The sequence below is a fragment of the Homalodisca vitripennis genome, chromosome 4, assembly GCF_021130785.1.
Source record: "Homalodisca vitripennis isolate AUS2020 chromosome 4, UT_GWSS_2.1, whole genome shotgun sequence".
NCBI lineage: Eukaryota > Metazoa > Arthropoda > Insecta > Hemiptera > Cicadellidae > Homalodisca > Homalodisca vitripennis.
The window spans coordinates 189,625,120-189,647,802 of record NC_060210.1 but is presented as its reverse complement, the minus strand read 5'-3'; the positions used below and the strand labels follow the sequence as shown (position 1 = coordinate 189,647,802).

The following is a 22,683-nucleotide window of genomic DNA, read 5'->3' as shown; positions in this document are numbered from 1 at the left end:
ACTAATCAGAGATTCTTAGTATAAGTCCATTATGAACCAAGGGGTGAGTAAAGAAACTGAAACTGCGTGAGTCTGAAACAGTAATATTGTTTTCTGTTAAAGGAAATAATACTTTGCCACCTTCGTACAGCCTTAATTTGTTTCATCTGTCAATTCAGTGTTTATTAGTCACTCTAAGAACATTTATATGTAGTGCCGCAAGCTGTAATATATTAGAGAAAAATATTGGAATTTGTGTTCTTTGGAAGAAAACCTAATCTTGGAAGGTGGTGTTGTTCTTCTAAGGGCAGCCTATTGGCATGCACTTAAGCCTCAAGGCCCTTTTGCGCACCCTGGAAGTATACTAGGAGGCCAACCAGTTAACAAATTCAGCAGTTTCTACAGAAATTCACCACCTTGTTGAACTAGTTTTTACTAAAGAGCATTCCTTTCAGCCATTTAAAGAACTAATAACAGATTGCAGTAAGGAGTTAATCACCTTCAATTACTTCCCCTCACACACAATTCCAGTTTCTTTACTCAACTCACAGCTTGTAAAAACTGTTGTTTATATTAGGAAATTACAATTCATTGGAGTTCATCAATGAGTTTAGTGTTTAAAAATTAACAACACTAATGAAAATTACATTATGGAACTGTAATTACACTGATAAAGAGACCAATTCTGTATCTTGCAATAATTGCGGTGACAACGAACGAGCGAACGGACCAACAAGCAACGACTAGAGCTGAGCGTCGCCTCCCTCCCCCTCCTGATAACAGACAAGACGCATCAGTTGAACATGTGGTCCTTACTCTTCTGTCTCAAGTGGTTTGGGAGTCAAGGAACTTGAAAAATACTGTTATTTTATGAAATGTTGATTTTACAATCGGAAGTGCGTTAATGAAGATGAATAATAGTATTGCTGTGTTGATGGTAAACAGTGCCTAACTGAACAAGGACTTGATTATCATTTTAATTATAAGAACACTGATAAAATATCATCACTTCATCATTATCAATGTGGTTTTCGTAATTTATTACGTGTTAGTTCATTTAAATTACGCAAGTCAATTTTAAATATTTAAAGATTAGGATTTAGCTCATTTATGTATTTTCTTCGGGTTAATTATTTTTATATGACGATTACGCCAATGTGTGGAAAATTTCTCTAAAGCACTATATTTTTGTTAAGTTTCTTGACATCAGAATTATACCTCTCCCATTTAATGCAATGTGTATAATTAAAACTGTCCATTTGTAATTTTGGCTTCGCCACACACGCTTTAAAGTATTAAAATGCCTTCTTGATCTGATACTTAGATATATCGAGAGTGAAATTAGACTTCTTGTTAACCTTTTTCATTTAAAATGGTGCATTATATTTTCAACGGAGTGTTTGCAATTTAATCTTCCACAGTTAGTTACGGATTAATTTTTTCACACAAACAGAATCGTGCTTTATTCAAACAGAATGTAAATTTCAATCTCAAATCTTCCCCAGAGTCTTGAAGCCGAGGCTTTTGTCAATCCGTCTTCTACTGAAAGCACTAGAGGTATCTCATGAATCATGTCTAAATTCCTAATTTTGTATTGTTTACAGTTTTAATGTCTTCAGTTTTTTTTATCCACCAGACTCATCAGAATGCCAGCTTTTATAGATTTATCAATCCTTCACACACTCCAAAACAATATAATTATGAAATCTGGAGAAAATGTTGTGAAACTTATTCATGATTGTACTTAAAATCTCACAACACTCGTAGTCTCATTCTCTAGGCATCTACATTATTTTATTGGAGATTTACTCTGTTTATAATTTTACTTCTTCAGTATGATTTTCAAATTTATACATAACTTTTTGTACCAGTATCTGAAACTCTAACTATTTTACCCATTATTCATACCAAAATAGACAAATATTAATAAATTTAAAATGAAAATTAATTTCCGGAGAACTTGTTTATTACATCAAGCAGATAATTTTATTTATTATTTTTAGAATCAACAGCTATTTACTGAGTAGAAACATTCATACTCCAATTTATCCTCCTACAATATTTTAATGTTTTTTATTGTTTTAATAACTTTTCCTGGACTCCAAAATCCACTTTTCACAGAAGACTGGGGTGAGAGAATGGACGGATGATTATGTAATGGCAAAACCATAATAATCTCGTTACAACAACATGTTTGAACCGTCCTTTGCCATATTGCTCCAATTTTGATAACACTGCAAAATGTTTCGGGAGGCAATTATTGAACAAGATACAGAATGTAGGCTTACAGAATTAATATACAACACACAACACACCCATTGACATTCAGAGCACATTGTTATAACGAGATTTTACTTGTTACTAAATCTGTATTTATAATACTGACGGTCAGAGTTCATGAAGGCGCAAGTAGGTTAGGTTAACATGTTTCATACATAAGCTAATGAGTAGAATTTAGTAATAGCCTAGGGGCCAAGAGTCAATTTGGAACTGTATAAGCGCACCACCCAGCTTTGATTGAAATCAATAGAGGTTTTTTCTTATAAGACAGAAATTGATTATTAGACAATAGTTAGGTGGAGTTTGAAGTAAGAGGTTATCAAAAGGGTTAAATATATGGAAAGATAATTTTTTCTCAGATAATAATTTTTCCTAGCTTGATACATTTTAAACCAGACATATAAATTATAATTTTATCATTGCTGGAAAACTATTGATTGAAAATTGTCACATTAAGGGTCTGTATTTGGTTAGCTCACGCTGATTTAAGATTTAATTATTTAATTATTTGACGGTTGTTTTAAGGGTGTCAAACTAAGACAAATATTATTTCAGAAAAAATTATCATTTCATATTTTTAACAATTTTGATACCCTCCCATTTCGAGTACCTCCAAAACTACGACTGAAAATCGGTTTCTTGCTTAGGCGAAATTTCTCTATCGATTTCAAGAAAATCTAGGTTGTTTGCTTATAGTGTGCAAATTGGTTCTGAGCTCCTGGGCTACAAGTTAGGATTTCTATAAGAAAAAGTGAATTACATTGTCAATGTTTGGGTAACCAATAATATGTTGTTAATAAAATATATTGCATTTAGAGGAATACGTTATTAAACGCAGTGTTTCTTCAACAATTGGTCTCATGTTTATTACTTGCGTCTGCATGTCTATGTTCGTCAGTTGACTTTAAACCATGCTTCATTCAAGTGTAAGTCCTAAAAATAAAAGACAAGTTTTATATGAAATTTTTGTTAGTACATATATTACTATTAACAAAACTATTGCACCAACAAATTTCTCACGAACAGTTACTGGACTAATGATTTTATATTCAGGACAAGTTCCTTTAAAACTTTCTAAATTTAGAATCATCAAATACAACTGTAGCGTGTATTTTAAATTGTCACTAATGATTTTACCTGGTGCGCTACTTACGTCTTGGAGTTTATGGATGAAAATCGTTTATATTCCATTGAGATTATTAAATCAACAGTTAAACAAAATCTAAAATGTCAATATTTTGGGAATAAAGTCAATGTAAATTTATGTCTTTATTTAAACTGTAATTTGAGTGATATTATTTTGAAACATTCTTACTATTTTGATAAGGTCGTTAAAGAATTTAATATAAGGCATAAATACTGTGCTATTCAATGCAATATAAAATAATTAGTTTTGTAGACATGACAGTAATAATCAAACAATTTCTCTTGATGAATAATAATAAAAGTATAACAAGAAAAAAAAAATTGATCGTTACTTTCTTGCTTGTATTTTCACAGTTCACTAGGATGAATGTAATTAATTTTGTCAATATTACTGTAGTACTGTTATGTATAAATAGTGTTTATTTTTCCAGTATAAATACATTAGGTTGTTTTAATTAAATGCATATTTTTATAAATGAGAACAAATATTTAACTGAAGAAATCCTATATTCTTTTTAATATAGGATTCTTTTGTTTTAAGCAATTTTCCAGATGCTGATATTTTGTGAAGCACGTGTATAACATAGGCTAATTTGAAATTTTACCGTACTTTGTTTGTTTAATTGTGTATGGATCTTTTTCATGGAAAGCCCCAAAAAATGTTTTGAATAAAATTTACCTTTCTCACAATTTAAGTCCTTTTTAAAAAAACTTTATATTTTCGAGAAAACAATTTTCTTAGGACTTTAAAGTCTTACGTAAATTTACATTGCAACCTAGTTCATGAAATGGTTTAGATATTAATCACATAATAGAAGAATTTTATTGAGTAAGATACTTTGTACAGATTACTCAGAGAGTTCAAAAAATACAAATTAAGAAGAATGTCTGAAAATAAAAATTCACTGTCTGTAGTATCTAAATAATTAAAAATTAAAAATATTAAGTATTTATATTTTAGAATATAATATGATAGCTTTGCCCTTGTCAAATATGATTGGGAGAAGTTTATAAATTGAAAAAAGTTGAATATAAATCTACATAATCTTAAGAAGAATCTTGACCATGTTTTCTATCAGTTTTTAAAATAAAAAATAAATAAAGTATGAATGAAATACATAAAATTGTATACATGATGAATGTTTCATAGTTTGATGGCCAACGTGGATCATTAATAGCCAATGGCAAGTATCTTTTTTATTTCTGTAATAAGTGTTACATTTATGCTATAAAATTAATAAAAAAATTATGTTTATCACAAACATATATAAATATTAGTTAAAGGAAATTTTGTCTTTCTTACTTGATCTAAACAACAATAAAGAAGATTAATTGTTAAAAACAATGTAGTTTGTTACCGAATTCAAATTACCAGTATAAACTACCAAATTACCCACACGGAGAATGGGCATTGTAAGTAGAAAGAGAGAACTTTTTTATAAAAAGTTTTCCGATATATGCAGAGTTTTTTCTCCCAACTTCTAAAAAAAACTAATAATATTGATAGTAAGCTGATAATTATCAGCTTACATGATAATTTATTAGCTCACAAAAAAACATACCGTAAATTCCCATTAAAATATCTTTTTTCATGAAACTTTTTAAATACTGTTAGTTACCGTATTTTAAAACATTAGACTTAATCTATTTCTTGGAATGAAGATAAAAATATTTAATTATTTATTAATGTTTGTAAAATGCTGAGAAATGGATTTCTGCCTTCAAACCTTCGCTTTGGGATTTCCCACATATTCTTTAAGTTTTGACTAAATTATGTAATTTTATGTTTTAAGAGTGTATAAATACTTAACTTACAAATACTAAATAAGCAATTAATTTCGTGGATAATAACTTTATTCACAGTATTAAAATTGTTGTTTTACTTAAATAAAATATAAATTTAGACTTTTAGACCAATAAAAACAATTGTTTTTGTAACCATTGAATATAATAAAACTTGTATTCATTGAACATAAATAAAAACCTTTTGAAATTTTATTTCGTTTTTGTGTTCTCGAAAATAATGTTTTGCGTACATTTGATATGTTGATAGATTAATTGTAGGAAACAATGTGATGGAAATGTGTTATTGTTATTATAGTTACATTTAAACTAAAAAGTAAAGACATTTTTTGAAATTAAGTGTTTAGTTTTGTAAAGAAACCTTACGTTCTAGATCTAAAAATCTCATTATAATTATATATGAATCAATACACTTAAATTGGATCCACTTTTTTATTTGATGATTGTATATTGTTGAGCTTTAAAATTAGTTGTGATTCATGCTGTGAAACTTGCTATCAAGTACCAAGCATAGAAAAAATCTAAAATATTTATTAAAATAGATATTTTAATATGAAGCTCAAAACATTTGTCAATCATTTGAGCTTTTTTTGTGCAATAATTTCATTTAAAGGTTTGTGCAGATATACTTATGTACAATAGGTAGGATTATGATTTAGTTTCAGAGTACACTTTTTAATATATTATAGGATACAGCCTACATGTAGTCGCATAATAAATGATTTCATTGACCATTTAACAGTTTACACAATCATTTTGATACAATAATACACAAATACATTGAGCTATTATTAGCAAAGGTGAGCACCATTGTATTAAAACAAACGATCAGCACATGACAGGGGCGTACCCAGGGAAGGATATGGGGGATCAATTACCCCCCAATGAAATTCTGTTTTTAGTCGGATACAACTAAAACCATTAAAAACTCAACATTTTGCATATTTTTATATTCCTTACTATCTTCTACATACACACGTTAAGAATTGCAAAAAGTAATTTATTCTCCTCAAAATAAATTCCTTGGTACGCCCCTGGTTCACGAGGTTGCTAAACTCTCACGGTCTTAAGACTGAATTATTTACTACTTTCATCCGTCAATTGGGCCCTTACTTGTGTAAAAATCTCAGTCCAAAATATCTCTTTAAATTTAAACTTTACTTATATCAGATAGAAATGAAAAATTTATTCGTATATGTTTAGAAAAACGTTAGAGTATTACTTTCAGTGGCGTATGTAGGAAATTATTTCTGAGGGGGCTGACACATTGGGTGGTTTAGGAGGTATAAATTACCCTCCAAAGACAGAGGAATCTTCCCCCAGGAAATTTTTGAGCTTTAAGATCTCATAAACGTGTTCCAGCTCAAACTTAACTATTGGATGCAATTTGAATATTTGTCTTTCAACATTCCAGGGGAGGGGGCTCGTGAGCGAGCCCCCCCTTTATATACGCCCTTGGTTATTTTTAGTTATAGCTGTGATAAAATAATACTTTCAATGAGTGCTATTAATAAACACAGTTACTGACATATTCTGCTACAAATGTGTAATATAAGGAGTATAAAATTACTGTCTTTATCCTATTTTAAAGCGGCTTTTCAAATGGAAGCTCAAAAATAATGTTTATTTTGATCAGTTTTTAAGTGCAAACAATTCAGTCTCCATTGCTAGGTTATGAAAAGAAGGTTATCCACCCATGAAGAATCAGCTGTGAAGTATGGGAGGTGATAGAAACACGAGGAGCCATTTATACAAATAACATTGAACATTAACCGTACTTTACTAATCTTAGCATTTTTGTAAACTTTTTGATAAAGCTTTGATTGTCGATCCGTAGACAGGACATTAGCTAATTCTAGATAACCGTTGGATGACCAAGCTTGAGGAAAGAGAGCAAAAATATTTGTTAAAGCATCAGTCTGTGGCCAAAGATAAGTTTTTAAAATTTTTAGATGCAAAGAGTTTATTCGGTTAATGAAATAAAAATAGTATATAAGATAATTTTTTCCCAATGTTTTTAGCATAGTTCTCAAATATCAATCGATTTTGCCGCTAGCAAACTAACATTGACCTTTTAATGTAAAACATACAAATATTAGGCTTTAAGTCAAAATTCCTTAACAAACGTTAATTTTTACAGATTTACAAATTTATTTGAAATTCAATGTTTCAAACTTTTTTAAATAGTTATTTTTAAAAATAAATAATTCCTATTTGATGTTTTCCAAATTGGAATTAGTGTTGTCCTTCAGCATTTTTAATTCTTGAATGAAGCGCTATTAAATCTGTGTGTTAAAAATTTAAAAATATTTGATTATAGAAGTTGTGTTGAAAAAATGGGCCAGCTTTAAAAAATTGTCTGTGATGAGAAACTATCCTTTAAAGATTTTATCTGGTTTATTGCAAGTAGTGTTAAATATGAATTTCAGATATATTAACAGATCACTACAAACCCCTACCAGTGGCCAGCAGACTGCTGCATCTGTTCATAGTTTCGGCTGTTATCATTATTGGTCCCAGTTAGTATTATACAGTATAAAGAAATTTTAAATCATCAGTGTCCTCAAATAAATTCCCATTTAGAAAATTGTATTTGGATTAAAAGAATTAGTTTACTTCAAATTGATAAAAATATGGGATTTTATTACATGACTAAAATTCTAAAAACAAAGATTGATTAGTTTAAATGATAGAGGGGCATATCTAAACAAAAACTGTCCTCAACTCATAAATACGATTTCTAAGAACTATTAATTATTTGACTTAACTAGTACATTTTAATGAGAAGAACACAAATGTATTTTATTGTTCTATATACTCTGTCAATATGTGAAACTATCTTAATTTCAACATTTGCATTTAAATAATGATAAATAATGCAGCTTCATACTCGAAGTACTCATAATTACTTTGATTGTAACAATCCGATTGTACAGTTTGTTGAGAATATTTTACTGTGTTTTTTACAAGCAAATTTATTCGCATTATTGAAACGCCACAGTTTTTACTTCAATATTTATTTTTAAACATAGAATGATCTAGCTTTTACAACTAAGCTTGAGAATTTAATATTTTTACAATATGAGGAAAGTACAAGACTTTTGTAAAAATAATTAAATAGTGTCAAGTTAAATTTAACAATAAGTTTAAATCATTCAAAGATTTTTTGTGATTTTACAAAATGGTTTTAAAATCTACTATTCTCTGCTTTGTTTGTCAGTCCTGTAGAGTTTTATGAAATATTTTACGTTTTTAAAATCGAGAACATAAAATACAATTCAATACCAGTCTTTGACCTTAGGTACAGCTTTTACGTAACGACAAACTCGCTTCCTCAAGAAACATGCACTACATGTTCCTACTGCATGTTTCATAAAGATGGTTCTTGGATTCTGCAAAACTGTCATATTAAAATTTAAACACATGAGAGTTAGCAACAGTTTGCAAGCTGAAAGCCAATCATACGAGGGCACAATTTAGTTTTTGTGACATTGGTGGAGAAGTTTCTCCTAAATAAAGAAATTGATTGCTAACTATACTAATTTTGCTTCAAGTTGAAAGGGATGATATCGAAAAGGTTAAAAGTACCAAATAGTATTTTTTCCATATAATATTTTTTAGTTTGATATTAAAACAGTCAGATGTAGTTAGTTGTAAGGTAATGAGATAAAGGGTGTGAAACTAAATTTTTTTGTCCAATAATCTGTCTTAATTATGGAAACATTTATGTACATGTCTAACGATTGGCTTTCAGTGCATCAAAAAAGAAAACTACGACATTTAAAAGTTTTGTCATTTGATAATTCGTACCCTTATGTTACTCTCTCGTTTTGAACCCCATCGAAATTATAAAGAGTGAAGACAGTTTTCTTTATTTGATTTCACAAAAAGTTGTTGGTAAAAGGGTGTCCAACCTTTCCACATATCCAATTTGGCTCTCTCCTTCTGGACTAGAATAATTAGAATATTTGTAAACGTGGGAGATAATGTATTTAGTTGATTTATTCACATGGAATTTGGGTTACAGTTTGTTCTATGGGTCATAACGGTGAAAAAATCAAATTAGGACGATTTTTAGAATTGTATGGGTACTTTTGGAAGTTAAACTTGTTTCCATGTATTTATTATGGAATAAGAAATTGTTTTTGCCCACAATGAAATGGTACTAAAGTAAAATAGATCAAACTTTGCAAGCAGACAATTTATAAACAAGTGCCACTTTCTGGATTTGAAGATTTTATGACTGGAGGTAAATAAAACTGAAAGTTTTTAGTCTTTAACCCTTATAACTTTATTTGAATATCAATCTGGTTGGCGGTAAGAATATTTTACCTGAAAAGTAAATGAAAATTTACATGTGTTTACTTTTTCTGCTCGTTACTGTACAAATATAGGAAAGAATTACATGTCCATTATATTGGTTGAAAATCAGAATTCACGGTTTGTTTTTTTTTTAATTGGTTTCAGATTTAAGAAATTAGCATTTTAAAAACATATTTTTAAAGACCATTTTTTATGTAAGAAATATTGAAAATTAGAAGACATGTCAAAAATAAAGTTACAGTGAAATTTTCCCTAAAACTAAATTTTTGCAATAGAATGGCACGGAAATTTTGCACTGGAATTCATACAATGAGTGTTTTTTACAATGAAAATATATATTCATGGTCTATATTTACCAGCTCCAAAATATCACGTATGATTCTGTGTCAACCAAAGTTAAAAAGAACATATAAAATTTACAAGTAACTAATTTATTTAAAGAAAACATTTACGCCATAAAAAGATTTTCTGATATTTTCATCCATTTCTGAATCTTTTTTCTTTAAAATGCTCCCAGGGCAACAATTGTGTAACTTTCTTAATTAGTACCTACTTTCTAAATATGTTGGAATACCTCTTAGTTAGTCAAAAGTGGCAATTGTTTGATTTATAACTCTTGTATAAATTGAGCTACATTTCTTTAATCACAAACAGAGGTTTCAGTAGAAAAAATATGGTTGACTTTGGGGTTAGACTTCGAGATTTTTATCAATTCTCTCCTGACTACTACAGTTTCAGTGATTCCCCATCTGCTTTTCTTTTATGTGAAGAGTATTTTTCAATATAGACTGATTTATAACAGTTTTGCAGAAACACAAGGTCTTCATGAGACACAACATTGCTGTGATATAAACTGTTAATATGTTTCCTAATTATGGCAATAACATTTATTGATTGACAGCATTTAGAAACGAGAGCTTGTGTAGTTAAAGTCAAATAATTTAGTTCTTAGGTGTGTGCACTTAACAAAGATTAATTTTAAGACAAAGATTTGTTAAATTAAATATGTTTTGTATCGATTTAACAAATTTTCCTCTATCTGTCCTGAATCATATACTGACCCTATTTTATTACATTGTATTAAAAATTTTCTATGAAAATAATTATATTTGTAGTAGTTGTGGTATACTTTAAGTACGAGAATGTACTGCTTTTGAATTTTCACCTTGGCATACTGCAGTTTGAATTGAATATCTGACAATGTTTATACGTTATTAAACGTTGAACACCAATTTTAATTTGAGTTTAAAAGAAGATACGTTTCCTGCCTAAAGGTTTAGAGAATTCAGAGAATGCAACGTTAGAGAGGATTACAGATAAGACTCAGAGAACTCAAAGTCGGAGGCGCTGGCACGCGATGAGCGAGTGTAGACAGAGACACCACCACCAAACGCGGAATCAGACGTGCCAGCATCTGTGATAAAGTCTGCGACTATCAATGTATCTTTGTTTACCATGAGTAAGCCAGCTGTCTGATCTGTGGGGAGGCTCCCCCCTCCTCCCCCACCCTTGGTGGAGTCCTTCTCTGCCAGCCGCTGCTTCAACAGCCGGATCTTCTCCTCTTTCTGTGAACAGACACATCCCTTTCTGGTCTTATTTTATTTACATATAATAAAAAAACCAACTGACTAGTGATGTGAGATGAAATCTGGTATTGAATGTTGCAGTTTTTAGTTTACGTCAACACAAAACAACAGTGTAAATTAAAGTAAAAATCAACCAGAAATTCAAAGTGGTGAAAGAATTTTAAAATACAAGACAAACTAAACATCCTTAATACTAATATTATTTGGTAATTATAAGTTTCACTCAATTATCAATCCTTAACATTTTCTTTAAGAAAAGCAAAACAAGTAATATTTTTTACAAAATTGTAAATTATAGTACAAATTTAGGACAGAGCAGCATGCGGTCATTTTTTTACAAAAACAAGAAAAAAAAGATAAAACAAATGATTTATGAAGGCAGTGCTCATGTATTGTTCCTCCAGTCCAAGAGCTCCTTCACTGAGTAGAATGAGTGTTGTAAGAGCCAGTTGGTTGTGGCAGCCTTCAGTCTATTCACAGGAAGTCTCTTCAAGTGGTCTGGTACTGAGTTAAATAAAGCTGCACCTTTGTATGCAAGCTTTTTCTCATAAAGGCTGAGATGGTGAGGATCCAGGAGGAAGTTATGCCTGTTTCTAGTGTTGTATTGGTGCTGGTCTGGCAGTCTTGTTTGGTTACAACTGATAGCATACATGATGGTCTCGCGGATATACAATGATGCTACCGTCAAGATAATTTTAAAAAGCAAATCATGGTTGCTAACAAAATCCAAACATAGGCTACCATATTTCTGTATAGTTACGTCTAAAATTACCACAAACGGTACACAGATATGGAAAATACAAGGAACTCATATACATCAGATTTTAAGTTTTTTTTTAAGTGTTTCCTCACAGATGATGTTTGTACCTGTGATATGAGCTTCTGCAGCTCATCATTCTCGATGAGTAGTTTCTGATATCTGTCTTCGTCCTCCTTGGAGACACCGACGTCCGGGTTGTACTTGGATTCTGCCTTGTCCCTGGGATGGCGAATTATCTCAATCACCTTTACAAAAAGGAAAAAAGTTTGTTTAGTGTCATGAAAGTACAATTCAGGAATGAAAGGCTAATTTACAAACAGTTGTATGTACATGGTGTTCAGAAAAGGGTGTCACAAACTTGATAGTACTCATGATTTTAAACAAAAATGTCCTGTAAACATAGATCGAGCAATGTGTTGTTTAGTCGCTAGCAGTCATTTTGTATTTTTTTATACAAAATTATTATCTCTAGAACTAGTAAAGTTACAGATACCAAACTTGGCACATACCTTATGAAAAATATGAGGAAAACTCAAAACAATACTTGTGTGATTTGCTTTAATATATTGAAAATTTTAAAAGTCAAATAACATAAAAAACCAGTATAGTTATAAAAAATTTACAAGATATCAAGTATTTTGCAATTTTTATTGCCATTCCAACAGTACTTTTTTCAACTAAATCAGTCAACGCATAAGCGAGCATGACCACTTTAAAGGTACGCTTGTACAAGCCAGGAGCGGCAAATATTGTTGAGAGGTATCAGCTGTTTTAACATGTCAATATTGTTCAACCTTATTTTCAGTTCTCTTTCATCACAGCTTGTCTTAATTCGAGACTGCCTGCAAGATTGTGATGCTATAAAAGGTGCGTGAAAGTTGTTCAAAATAATTTGTATTGTAGGCAATACAGGTCCATGTTAAAATACGAGTATACAAAGGCAAAAGATTGGCAACCTCCTTTACATATACCTGAAAGATCCTTCCTGCAGCTTTTTGAGTGACACAATATCCAGGATAAATAGAGGAAGACTGGGGTCATATCCTGCTGAGATTCAGTAGAATCATGGATAAATAATGAGGTAATCTTAGCCTCAGAAAGTTTATCGGCAGATGAAGAGTTTTAATTTTAACTTCATTAGTGATATAACTGGATTTTTGACCTATTCAATTAATCCAACAAAATCAGGATGTACATTTATAATGTAGCCACGTGTTGCATTCAGCATACTCTCTCTTATACGCTCTTGGACAATTCTGTTTGAATTCAGCAATCTGCTGTCTGTTATTGAGACAACTCTTAGACATATATTCTGCAGATGTTTCAGCGGCATATTCATGAGAGGCCCGAGGGGCAAGGCAAGTACTCAGACCGGTCTTTTGAACAATTTTACTGGAGCCCTGGGTGGGTGTGAAGGGTGGTGGTGGCTGAACATGACAGGGCCTGGCCAAATATCTTTTCCAGGGCCCGCCAAAGCTGAGTACGGCCCTGGGTAGGCTCTTCTAAACCATAACAAAATGTTAGAATTCTCTAACAAACGCATACTTCTAGTAACAGCTCTAGTTTTAAATGTGTTTACAATTATTAATGTTTATTGATAAGAGTTCAAATTAAAATATGAGTATTGATTTGGGATAGATTTTCATTAGTTACATATAGTAAAAGATTTTTTGTCTAATAAATCGTGGATTACAATTTCTTCTAAGTTTTAGTTAATAATTTCCAAACACCTGAAACTTTAATACATTTCTTAAAAACCATTAAAGAATTATTAAATAAAATAAAATGTTAAAATAGAATTATGAAAAATATTAGATCAATTAACCTCCCCCACCCCACTATGACCTCTACCATGAGGAGTTAATGAGTTAATAGGACCTTTCAAATTTTAAACCTGGATATGCCATTATATATCTTGGAGCATTAGTTAAACAAAGATAAGACATTAAAATATCATTGAGCAACAAAGCTACAATGATATAAACATCTTTTTCTACCTGTAAAAAACAAGAAGGAGAAGTTATATGGATTTCCATAATGTGCTACATTAACAATACTTGCAAGATTTAAATGGATGAATTATTTGAATTGTCAAACTTCTGAGTGGCCATTACATAAAACTGAGGAAATTTTTCTATAAACACGCCAGAGGATATTTTACGTCTTACGTTTTTATGGATATTAGTTACCTTGGGGACAAAAATAAGAGCCATGGAGAGGAAGCAGCAGAAGATTAGTGCAAGAGCGACAAATGCGAAGCTGGCATCTTGCTGAGAGGCGATCACCATAGTGACTGGGGCAGTGATGAGGCAGAGAACCACCACGTTGTAGATGGACATTCCGACGTAGCGACTGTCGTTGATCTGCTTTACCTTGATACTGCGCGTCTCGTACGCCAGGAACAGACCAAACACCAGGACCAGGCCCTTGTAACCGTACACGAGTCCTGCGTAGATAAAACATGTTATATTTGCATCCACTTTGAAAGTGACATATAAAACGTACTTGCACCAATAGACCTTCACTGTGTGGTTTGGCAACAGAGTGAGGTTTTTTGCTCAGAGATATTTACAATGTAAGACCTGTACTATCAGGAATAAAATCTTATATTGTAATTTGATACAATACAAAGGATGAAAATGGTAATCCTCTATTTAAAATTATTTATTGACAATGAATAGCTAGGAAAAGAAACAAATGTTTAAAGAGCTGGTGTCTATCCGTTTCTTCAGGTTTCAAATACGTAAGTTTAAGTTGAAGCTTATAAATAAAAATGTCCGCTATATTACATAAATCAGCATGGCTGACAGAATGGTCATATTTCCAATTTCATTTCTTTAGGTTGTATATGTTGATTTTATTTTACATTCAAATGGTTATGACCATTTTTATGTTACTAATGCATTTTTAGAATTGGCTCAATGGTTCAGACAAATTTCTCTAAAGTGCTCAATGAGTAAAAGCCATTATATTTTTTTCAACCAAATCAGAGAAATGTGATATTTAAAATTGATTTAAATATATATAGTAGATTTTCAAATTTTATATTCTCAATATAGATCAATCCTAGTTTAAATGGAAAACTTTAAAAGTTTAAATTAAAAATAAATGAATTAAATAAAGCAGTTTTAGTGTATCTCAAGGATTAATTATTGACCCAGTAAATTTTATTATAGGTTAAGAAATTTGACTGACCAAGCCAGACGTTGTTGTTGTCACTCTCGCAGTGCTCTAGTTCTGGACGAATCTTGATATCGTCATCTGTGCTGATTGGATCCTCCAGAGGAAACACTTCTATCCTGCGCTGCAGGGGGTCGTACACCTGCCATGCTGCTAGCAGCACAAAATCCACCACCAGCAGACCTGTCACCATCGTATACAGCTTCCACGGCTCGATCTTTTTCTACAAAGCAAGGAACTGTCAATTAGTTCATACTTCAGTATCAATCACATATCCATAACTTTATTTACCATACTAGTTACTACAAATCAGGTTAAAGGTATATTTCATGAAAATATGAATTCAGTTATCAAAGCGTGGTCTGAGTTGGGCATCAACAGCTGATTACACAAGAACCATTGGAGGTGTGAAGGTTGAAGTACAGACAAGTCATTTTCTAGGTGACTTGATATACAAATAACTTATTTATTCTCATAAATATTAATGTACAGTAGCAATTTCTGAAATGAAATTATTACAGCATAAGTGAATTTTGAGGTAGAATTAGTGGAGACATAGGCCTAATTATTTACAATCCAAATAAATTCAAATTCACCATTTTAAATTGTTAGAGACCTTGAATTATATTCATAAACACGAGCAAGGAAAACAACATTTTAACTGCAATTCCTAATATATATACTATATTTGATGCTAAAAATGTAGTTATAATTTTATAATCCACCAAAGACAGTATATTACGATAAACAATTTGTCATGTAACTTACCAGAATCGCACAATTTAATCAAATTTGTTTATACAGCGTGGAAAAGTCACTGGACAGTTGGTTAAAAGAAGAAAAAAATAACAGCATAATCATTTGGCATACTTGGACCATATTTTTTTGAAGGAACAGTGACAGGAGATAAATATTTGGATATGCTTCAGTATTACGCGGTACCAGGACTCATGACGTTTGCAGAAAACTTTCAAGAACTTTACTTTCAACACGATGGTGCTCCACCACATTACGCCACTGCCGTTCGCGATTATTTAAACGAACGTTTCCAAAGAAAAGTTATTGGTCCAAGGGCAGATATTGACATGCCCCCACGTTCACCAGATATCACACCAATGGATTTTTTCCTATGGGGAGTAGTCAAGGACTCTGTTTATTCTCGAAAGCCTCATACTATAGACAAACTGAAAGACTACATACATGACACATTTTATGATTTGGACAATGATCCCATACTACGCCGTAGAGTATGTAACAGTATTCCAGAAAGACTTCAAAGATGTATTAATGAAGACGGAAAACAGTTTGAATATAAAAAATAATTGTAAGTATTGTTTGTAATAAAAAATAATTTCAAATAAATTTAGTCTTGTTTTAACCAACTGTTCAGTGACTTTTGCGCCACCCTGTAGAATGTTCGTGTGAGTGAACAAATACAGGTTAGGATAAATAAGATATTCTGCTAAGTCAAATTTATTTATGAGACGTTAATGCGTTCTTGGCCATTGTTAGAGTTCAGAGTGACTTTGTTAATCGGATCAATACCCGAATGGTTCAGTACCCATGTTAAACTGTCAGTTGACGTTAGATAGTAACAGGACTACACAGGGCATCCGCACTCATTCAGCTCATAACACATCTCATGTTCGCTCATGACTTGATGTTTGGTATATTAACAAACGTATCTTTGCTCACAGGGTTTATTACAGGAATACAATTTTCTTACTTCATTGCAAATGATTTCCGTCACGGTGTTAATTTTGTCATCTATTAGTTCTAAACAATCTTTTAAAGGAAGGAGAATACCCACCAGTTATTCAGGAATCCCAAGTTCAAGCACTACTCTTTTCTAAGTGTGGATGTTATCGACACATTCAACCAACAAAGTTGTTTCAAAAACTTTTTCAACAAAACGAGTGATTGTTAAGGACTGACCAGTGTGTCTGCCTTGGCCTTGGTGGTAAGGCGGTGGACGCGCCAGACTTTGCTGAACATTGCGCCGTACGCGAGGGTGAAGCCGATAGACAACAACCACACGCGAGTCTGGCACACTAGAGGGTAGACCTGGGGTGACACAAACTGTCCGTCCAACCCCAGCAAGAACACACTGGACAAGCAGATGATGACTCCCACCAGCATGATGGTGTTGCACACTGGGTGAGATGATTGGATCACTCTGGCACAGAGAAAGTACTGTACAGCCTACTATTGCAGAGTAGATAGATATAAAAGTCACAAATTTTCAAATTTATTGTACACTTTGAAATGCACGTTTTCTGGAGAATCTTTAAACCAAGAGTTCTTCCAAAGACCAATAAACTCCTAAAATTTATTTTTTAAGTCAAAAAATTCCAACCAAATTAAAAAAATGTTCACAATTACATTGTTTTACGGTTGTGGTGCTGTCTAAAATAAAAACACAAAGTGATTAATATCTACATAAGATTGTGGATTAGACAAAAAAAAAAACATTAAATATGAAAAATAGGCAGAGCAAATCATTGTTAAAAACCAAACTTGCAATGGAATCCAACAAAACAATAGCAATTGCAAAAACTTCATACTGTTAACTGTTGTCTAAGGATAACGAAAAAACCTTTAGAACGAATCGAAAAAGTAAATTACAACAAAGAATGCAGTATTAGACTATCAAAAAGTTAGCAGCCTGTGCTGATTGGTTGAGATATAACCAATCACAATACAGCTCCATCACTCTCTACTCATTATAAGTGCATCGATGGCTCAGCCATTTTCAGTTTAATATCAGATAACTAAAGATAACTCTACACAGCAAGGTCAAAATATCTAAAGATTAATTTTGTCAGTAATATTTTATATAACGTGAAATGGAAAACTTAGAATATTGTACCGTTTAAATTTAAGAACTAACAAAATTTGCTTATACTAAATTTGTTTAGCTAATTATTCTAAATTCATTTAGAAAAATTTTTCCAAAAATCAGACTATTCAGTTATTTTTTTGATTGACAATTGAAATGTCTTAACAGATAAAGCATGGTATTACCTCCGGTGTCTGTAGCAAATGTTGAATATAATGAGGCAGATCGCAGCTACTATTCCAATGCTGGAAATTGCCCACATGCAGATGAATAGTGGCACTGATATTGTCCTCAGGACTTTCCTGACAATAGTTCTGTCTTGGGGCACCTTTCCCCCTGAAATGAAACAACATAGTAAAATAACATTTAAATGTCACACAATTAAAATGGTAAATGTAAGAAACAATTGATCTTTCTTCAAGGATGCTTTTTTAGTTAAGAATCAAACTGTCCTGGCCTCTCTATGACAATTTCTGATTACTGAATTCATATAACCTTTGTGGAACGTAACTTTTAAAAGAGCTTTGCCCATGTAACCAACTGACTTTTAGGATCACCCAGTGAAGATTCCACAAAATCTACTGAAACTTCCAGACACAGAGGTCACCTGGCCTCTAGAAATCTCCGGCTTTTAGTGTAAATAATCTTTGATGGATGCAACCGATCTCTTAGAGCCTCGGATCTCTAAAATCTCTCTCTGTCTCTGAAGGAAACAGAGGACCTTCTGGCCTCCTGAATAATCTAAAAGCCTCGAGGTTCCCAGGTCATCTAATATCTGAGATTACTCGTATTTGGCTTTTGGAAACTCCCTATTTGAGAAAATCCCAGTTCTGGGATCTTCCAGCTCCTGAAATGTATTAGCTTGTTAGACCATTTGTTTTTACTTGAAATCTTTGCCCAACAGAACCAATTTTTTATGAACACTTCCAATTTCTAGCACCATACAAAAAATCTAGGAAGATCTGATCCATACACATTCCAATTTCTAAACCCACCAGTCTTCTGAGGTGCTTATTAATTATTCGTGGTAATACTTCAATCTATAGAATTTCATGCTAACTTTGGGCAAATCCATAAAATTTCCAGACTATTTTATTCAACATTATTTATGGCACTAAACTGCAACCCTATGAAAGAAAAAAATGCACTCATTAATGTATTCACTTAACATATGGTCCATAGAATAATAGTGCAAATTTATGAAAATGAACAGTTTATTCACACATGTATACAATCTTTTTTTTTAGATGTAATAGCTATAATTATATATTCAGCAGATATTATATAGATGAAAATGTAATATAAATGTAACGAATAGCACAATAAATATAACAATACCTACTGGAAAGCTTAAATGTACATAGGGCAGAATAAAACCATTTATCAGAATTCCAGGGTATTCACATGAGGGACTATTTGACACTTCCTTAGCTCCAAAATCACTTAAATTTAATATTTGTGATTTATACAAAGCAACTTTTCTACAATAATTTGTTCCTTGGGTAGGCATACCAGTTTTAGTTATCATCTATGCAACCTTACAGTATTTAGATGTGCCAAAAATGATTTTAAATTTATGATGATAAAGAAACATAAAATAACAAAAATCACAAAGAACACCATCACTACATATAAAAACAACTAATGCTGTTAATTTTAAAATAAAAAATAACTTTTGGGTAACACTGATCACTTGTATCTGGGTCTGGGATACAATTATCATTGGCCTGTAGTAAAACAGTAAAGATGCTGGTCTAAGTGTTGGTTACCTTTCCACTTCTCTCTGTTGAACCAAGTGAGGTTGTCACTTTGAGTGTCGTAGTAGCCTAGCTTGACATAGGTGCCGTTGATCACTTGTTCTATCTGGGTGAGGGCGATCCGGTCACCCTGTGAGCTGAATGCCACATAACCCTGCAGACAGTAAATGCCCAAAATAGTCATAATAAATTCATTTAGTGTTTATCAGAGCAGAAGGTTTTGATATTCAAACAACTAATACATGAATACATTATACATTCTTCTACTTTATTCTTAACACCTAGTAAATTGGAACTTTTTGTTTCAGGCTTTGTAACAATCAAAGTAAAAAACTGTCTACTATTATTCATTTTACCAACTTCTAAAAACCGAAGCCTAGGAATCATGTATCTTTTTTTATCATATATACATATTTTTAATGAGTGCTATATAAAATAGTCAGTAAATACTAGCAGACATGTCATAAAAGTTTAAGCAGTGGTGTATTCTTAGGGAGGCCTTGATAGGAATAAAGCTCTCTTGTTAAGAAAATTAATAAATCCTCTTACAAAGCCATACTTTTTTTAATCTTTCCCAAGTTAAATTGTAAGTTTTATATATTTCCATTTGTAAAAATAAAAAAAAAAACAAAAAACACTGATTTAGGAGTAATAAATACAGGAGCAAGGTATTTACCCCAAAATACAAAAACTTACAAAAGTCACTCCAATTTATAAAAAAGGGGGATAAACTAAGTCCATCTAGCTACAGACCAATATCTCTTGTATCAATTTTTAGTAAAATCATAGAATCATGTATTAACATTGAACTTAACATTTCATTTTACAAAAAGTGGCTTTTCTGTGTGCAGAAATTTGGTTTTATATCAGGAAGAAATACTGTACAAATAGTTGAAAACTTTTGAACACAATCTTGACAAGCTTTGAACTTGACAAACTTGGTTTATTTTTTTATCCTAGGTTGAGAATAGAATGATAATCCATCAAATAGATAAGATCAGATCACCAGCTGGCCGATACATTGAATTGTAGCACGTAGAAACTATATCAGTTTAATCATAATTTACAATATTAACTTATTGGCCTGAACCCCAATAAATAAATAAATATGTCATTATAAATATGTACAGATGTCATAGCAATCTGTAGAAATAAAGCTAGATGTTAGTGTCAATTTAAATCTAGAGATCCAAAGGCTCCCATGGTTTGGTACATTCATTAAGTTTACAAATTTTTATTACCCTGGAGCCTGATATAAAGATATTCCTAGAAAGAGCTGACACCATATGAGATTAGGGAATGTGCCAATACGTTCATGTTATTCATTGCAACATGTAAAGTAATACAGAGAACATGTAATGGTAACGAATTTGATCAAGTCCATTTATCATTTCCTGTTGTTCTTTTAAAAATTAAGATTTAAATTTTCCTAACTTCTTGTATTTTTTAAATACAAAATGTTATGATAATGGTTTTGCCACCCCCAACGTAAATGTTGGATGTGCTACTGAGTTGGAAATTAAAGCTTTCTATGATGGTTTGGACATGGGTGACCTACAACAACAGATATTTGGTTACATTATGGCTGTGAAATGTTCCCAAAGCGTGAAACCAGGACACGATTTATGTCCCACAGGCGGTTTATGGAGACATTAAAAAATACTCACCGACACCCCGAGGAACTGGGTGGAGTTGATGGCAGAGTAGATGTCATCTGCTGTCTCCTTGTCTGTGTAAGTGAAGTTCTTTAGAGACTTTCCGTGCCTGTTCAGCCTGCTCATGGTTTTGTTGAAAGCTGCAAACCCAAAACATTCCAACTAACGATAGTAGAGCTTGAATCATTAGTTAGATTTAAGGCATTTAAAAACTGGTGGATAAAAACGTTACAGATGGAGTTTTTTAAAGGTTCTGCTAACTGTCACAGTAATATTTTCCTCATATTAACAATTAGAATCTTGTTTAAACAAATAGCAACAACAATATATTTATTAATAATTTATAAAACAAATTTCACCTCACAAAATTCTAGGGTATGCTCTAGATAACTTTGAATTGCAAAACAAAATACGTAAATACAGATGTATATTCTGAACGTAAAACATCTGGTCTTGTGAATTTTAAAATATGTCATACGGAATATAGAAATAAGACTATAGCAAAACAACATACGTAAATACAGATATGTATTCTGAACGTAAAACATCTGGTCTTGTGAATTTTAAAATATGTCATACGGAATATAGAAATAAGACTATAGCAAAACAACATACGTAAATACAGATTTGTATTCTGAACGTAAAACATCTGGTCTTGTGAATTTTAAAATATGTCATACGGAATATAGAAATAAGACTATAGCAAAACAACATACGTAAATACAGATTTGTATTCTGAACGTAAAACATCTGGTCTTGTGAATTTTAAAATATGTCATACGGAATATAGAAATAAGACTATAGCAAAACAACATACGTAAATACAGATTTGTATTCTGAATGTAAAACATCTGCTCTTGTGAATTTTAAAATATGTCATACGGAATATAGAAATAAGACTATAGCAAAACAACATACGTAAATACAGATTTGTATTCTGAACGTAAAACATCTGGTCTTGTGAATTTTAAAATATGTCATACGGAATATAGAAGAAATATAAGACTATAGCAAAACAACATACGTAAATACAGATTTGTATTCTGAACGTAAAACATCTGGTCTTGTGAATTTTAAAATATGTCATACGGAATATAGAAATAAGACTATAGCAAAACAACATACGTAAATACAGATTTGTATTCTGAATGTAAAACATCTGCTCTTGTGAATTTTAAAATATGTCATACGGAATATAGAAATAAGACTATAGCAAAACAACATACGTAAATACAGATTTGTATTCTGAATGTAAAACATCTGGTCTTGTGAATTTTAAAATATGTCATACGGAATATAGAAATAAGACTATAGCAAAACAACATACGTAAATACAGATTTGTATTCTGAACGTAAAACATCTGGTCTTGTGAAT

At 31.6% G+C, this 22,683-nt stretch overlaps 1 protein-coding gene across 1 annotated transcript in view; it reads right to left on the bottom strand.

Annotated features, from left to right (window-relative positions):
* Window positions 1-8,398: 8,398 nt before the first annotated feature.
* The window catches only part of LOC124360804 (gamma-aminobutyric acid type B receptor subunit 1), a 38,861-nt gene continuing 24,576 nt past the window's right edge, over window positions 8,399-22,683 (bottom strand). The window contains 8 exon segments of the mRNA XM_046814710.1: window positions 8,399-11,096; window positions 11,985-12,122; window positions 14,067-14,323; window positions 15,073-15,280; window positions 16,993-17,233; window positions 18,082-18,232; window positions 19,666-19,807; window positions 21,321-21,448. Coding sequence (XP_046670666.1) covers window positions 10,842-11,096; window positions 11,985-12,122; window positions 14,067-14,323; window positions 15,073-15,280; window positions 16,993-17,233; window positions 18,082-18,232; window positions 19,666-19,807; window positions 21,321-21,448 — 1,520 coding nt within the window. The 3' untranslated portion in view covers window positions 8,399-10,841.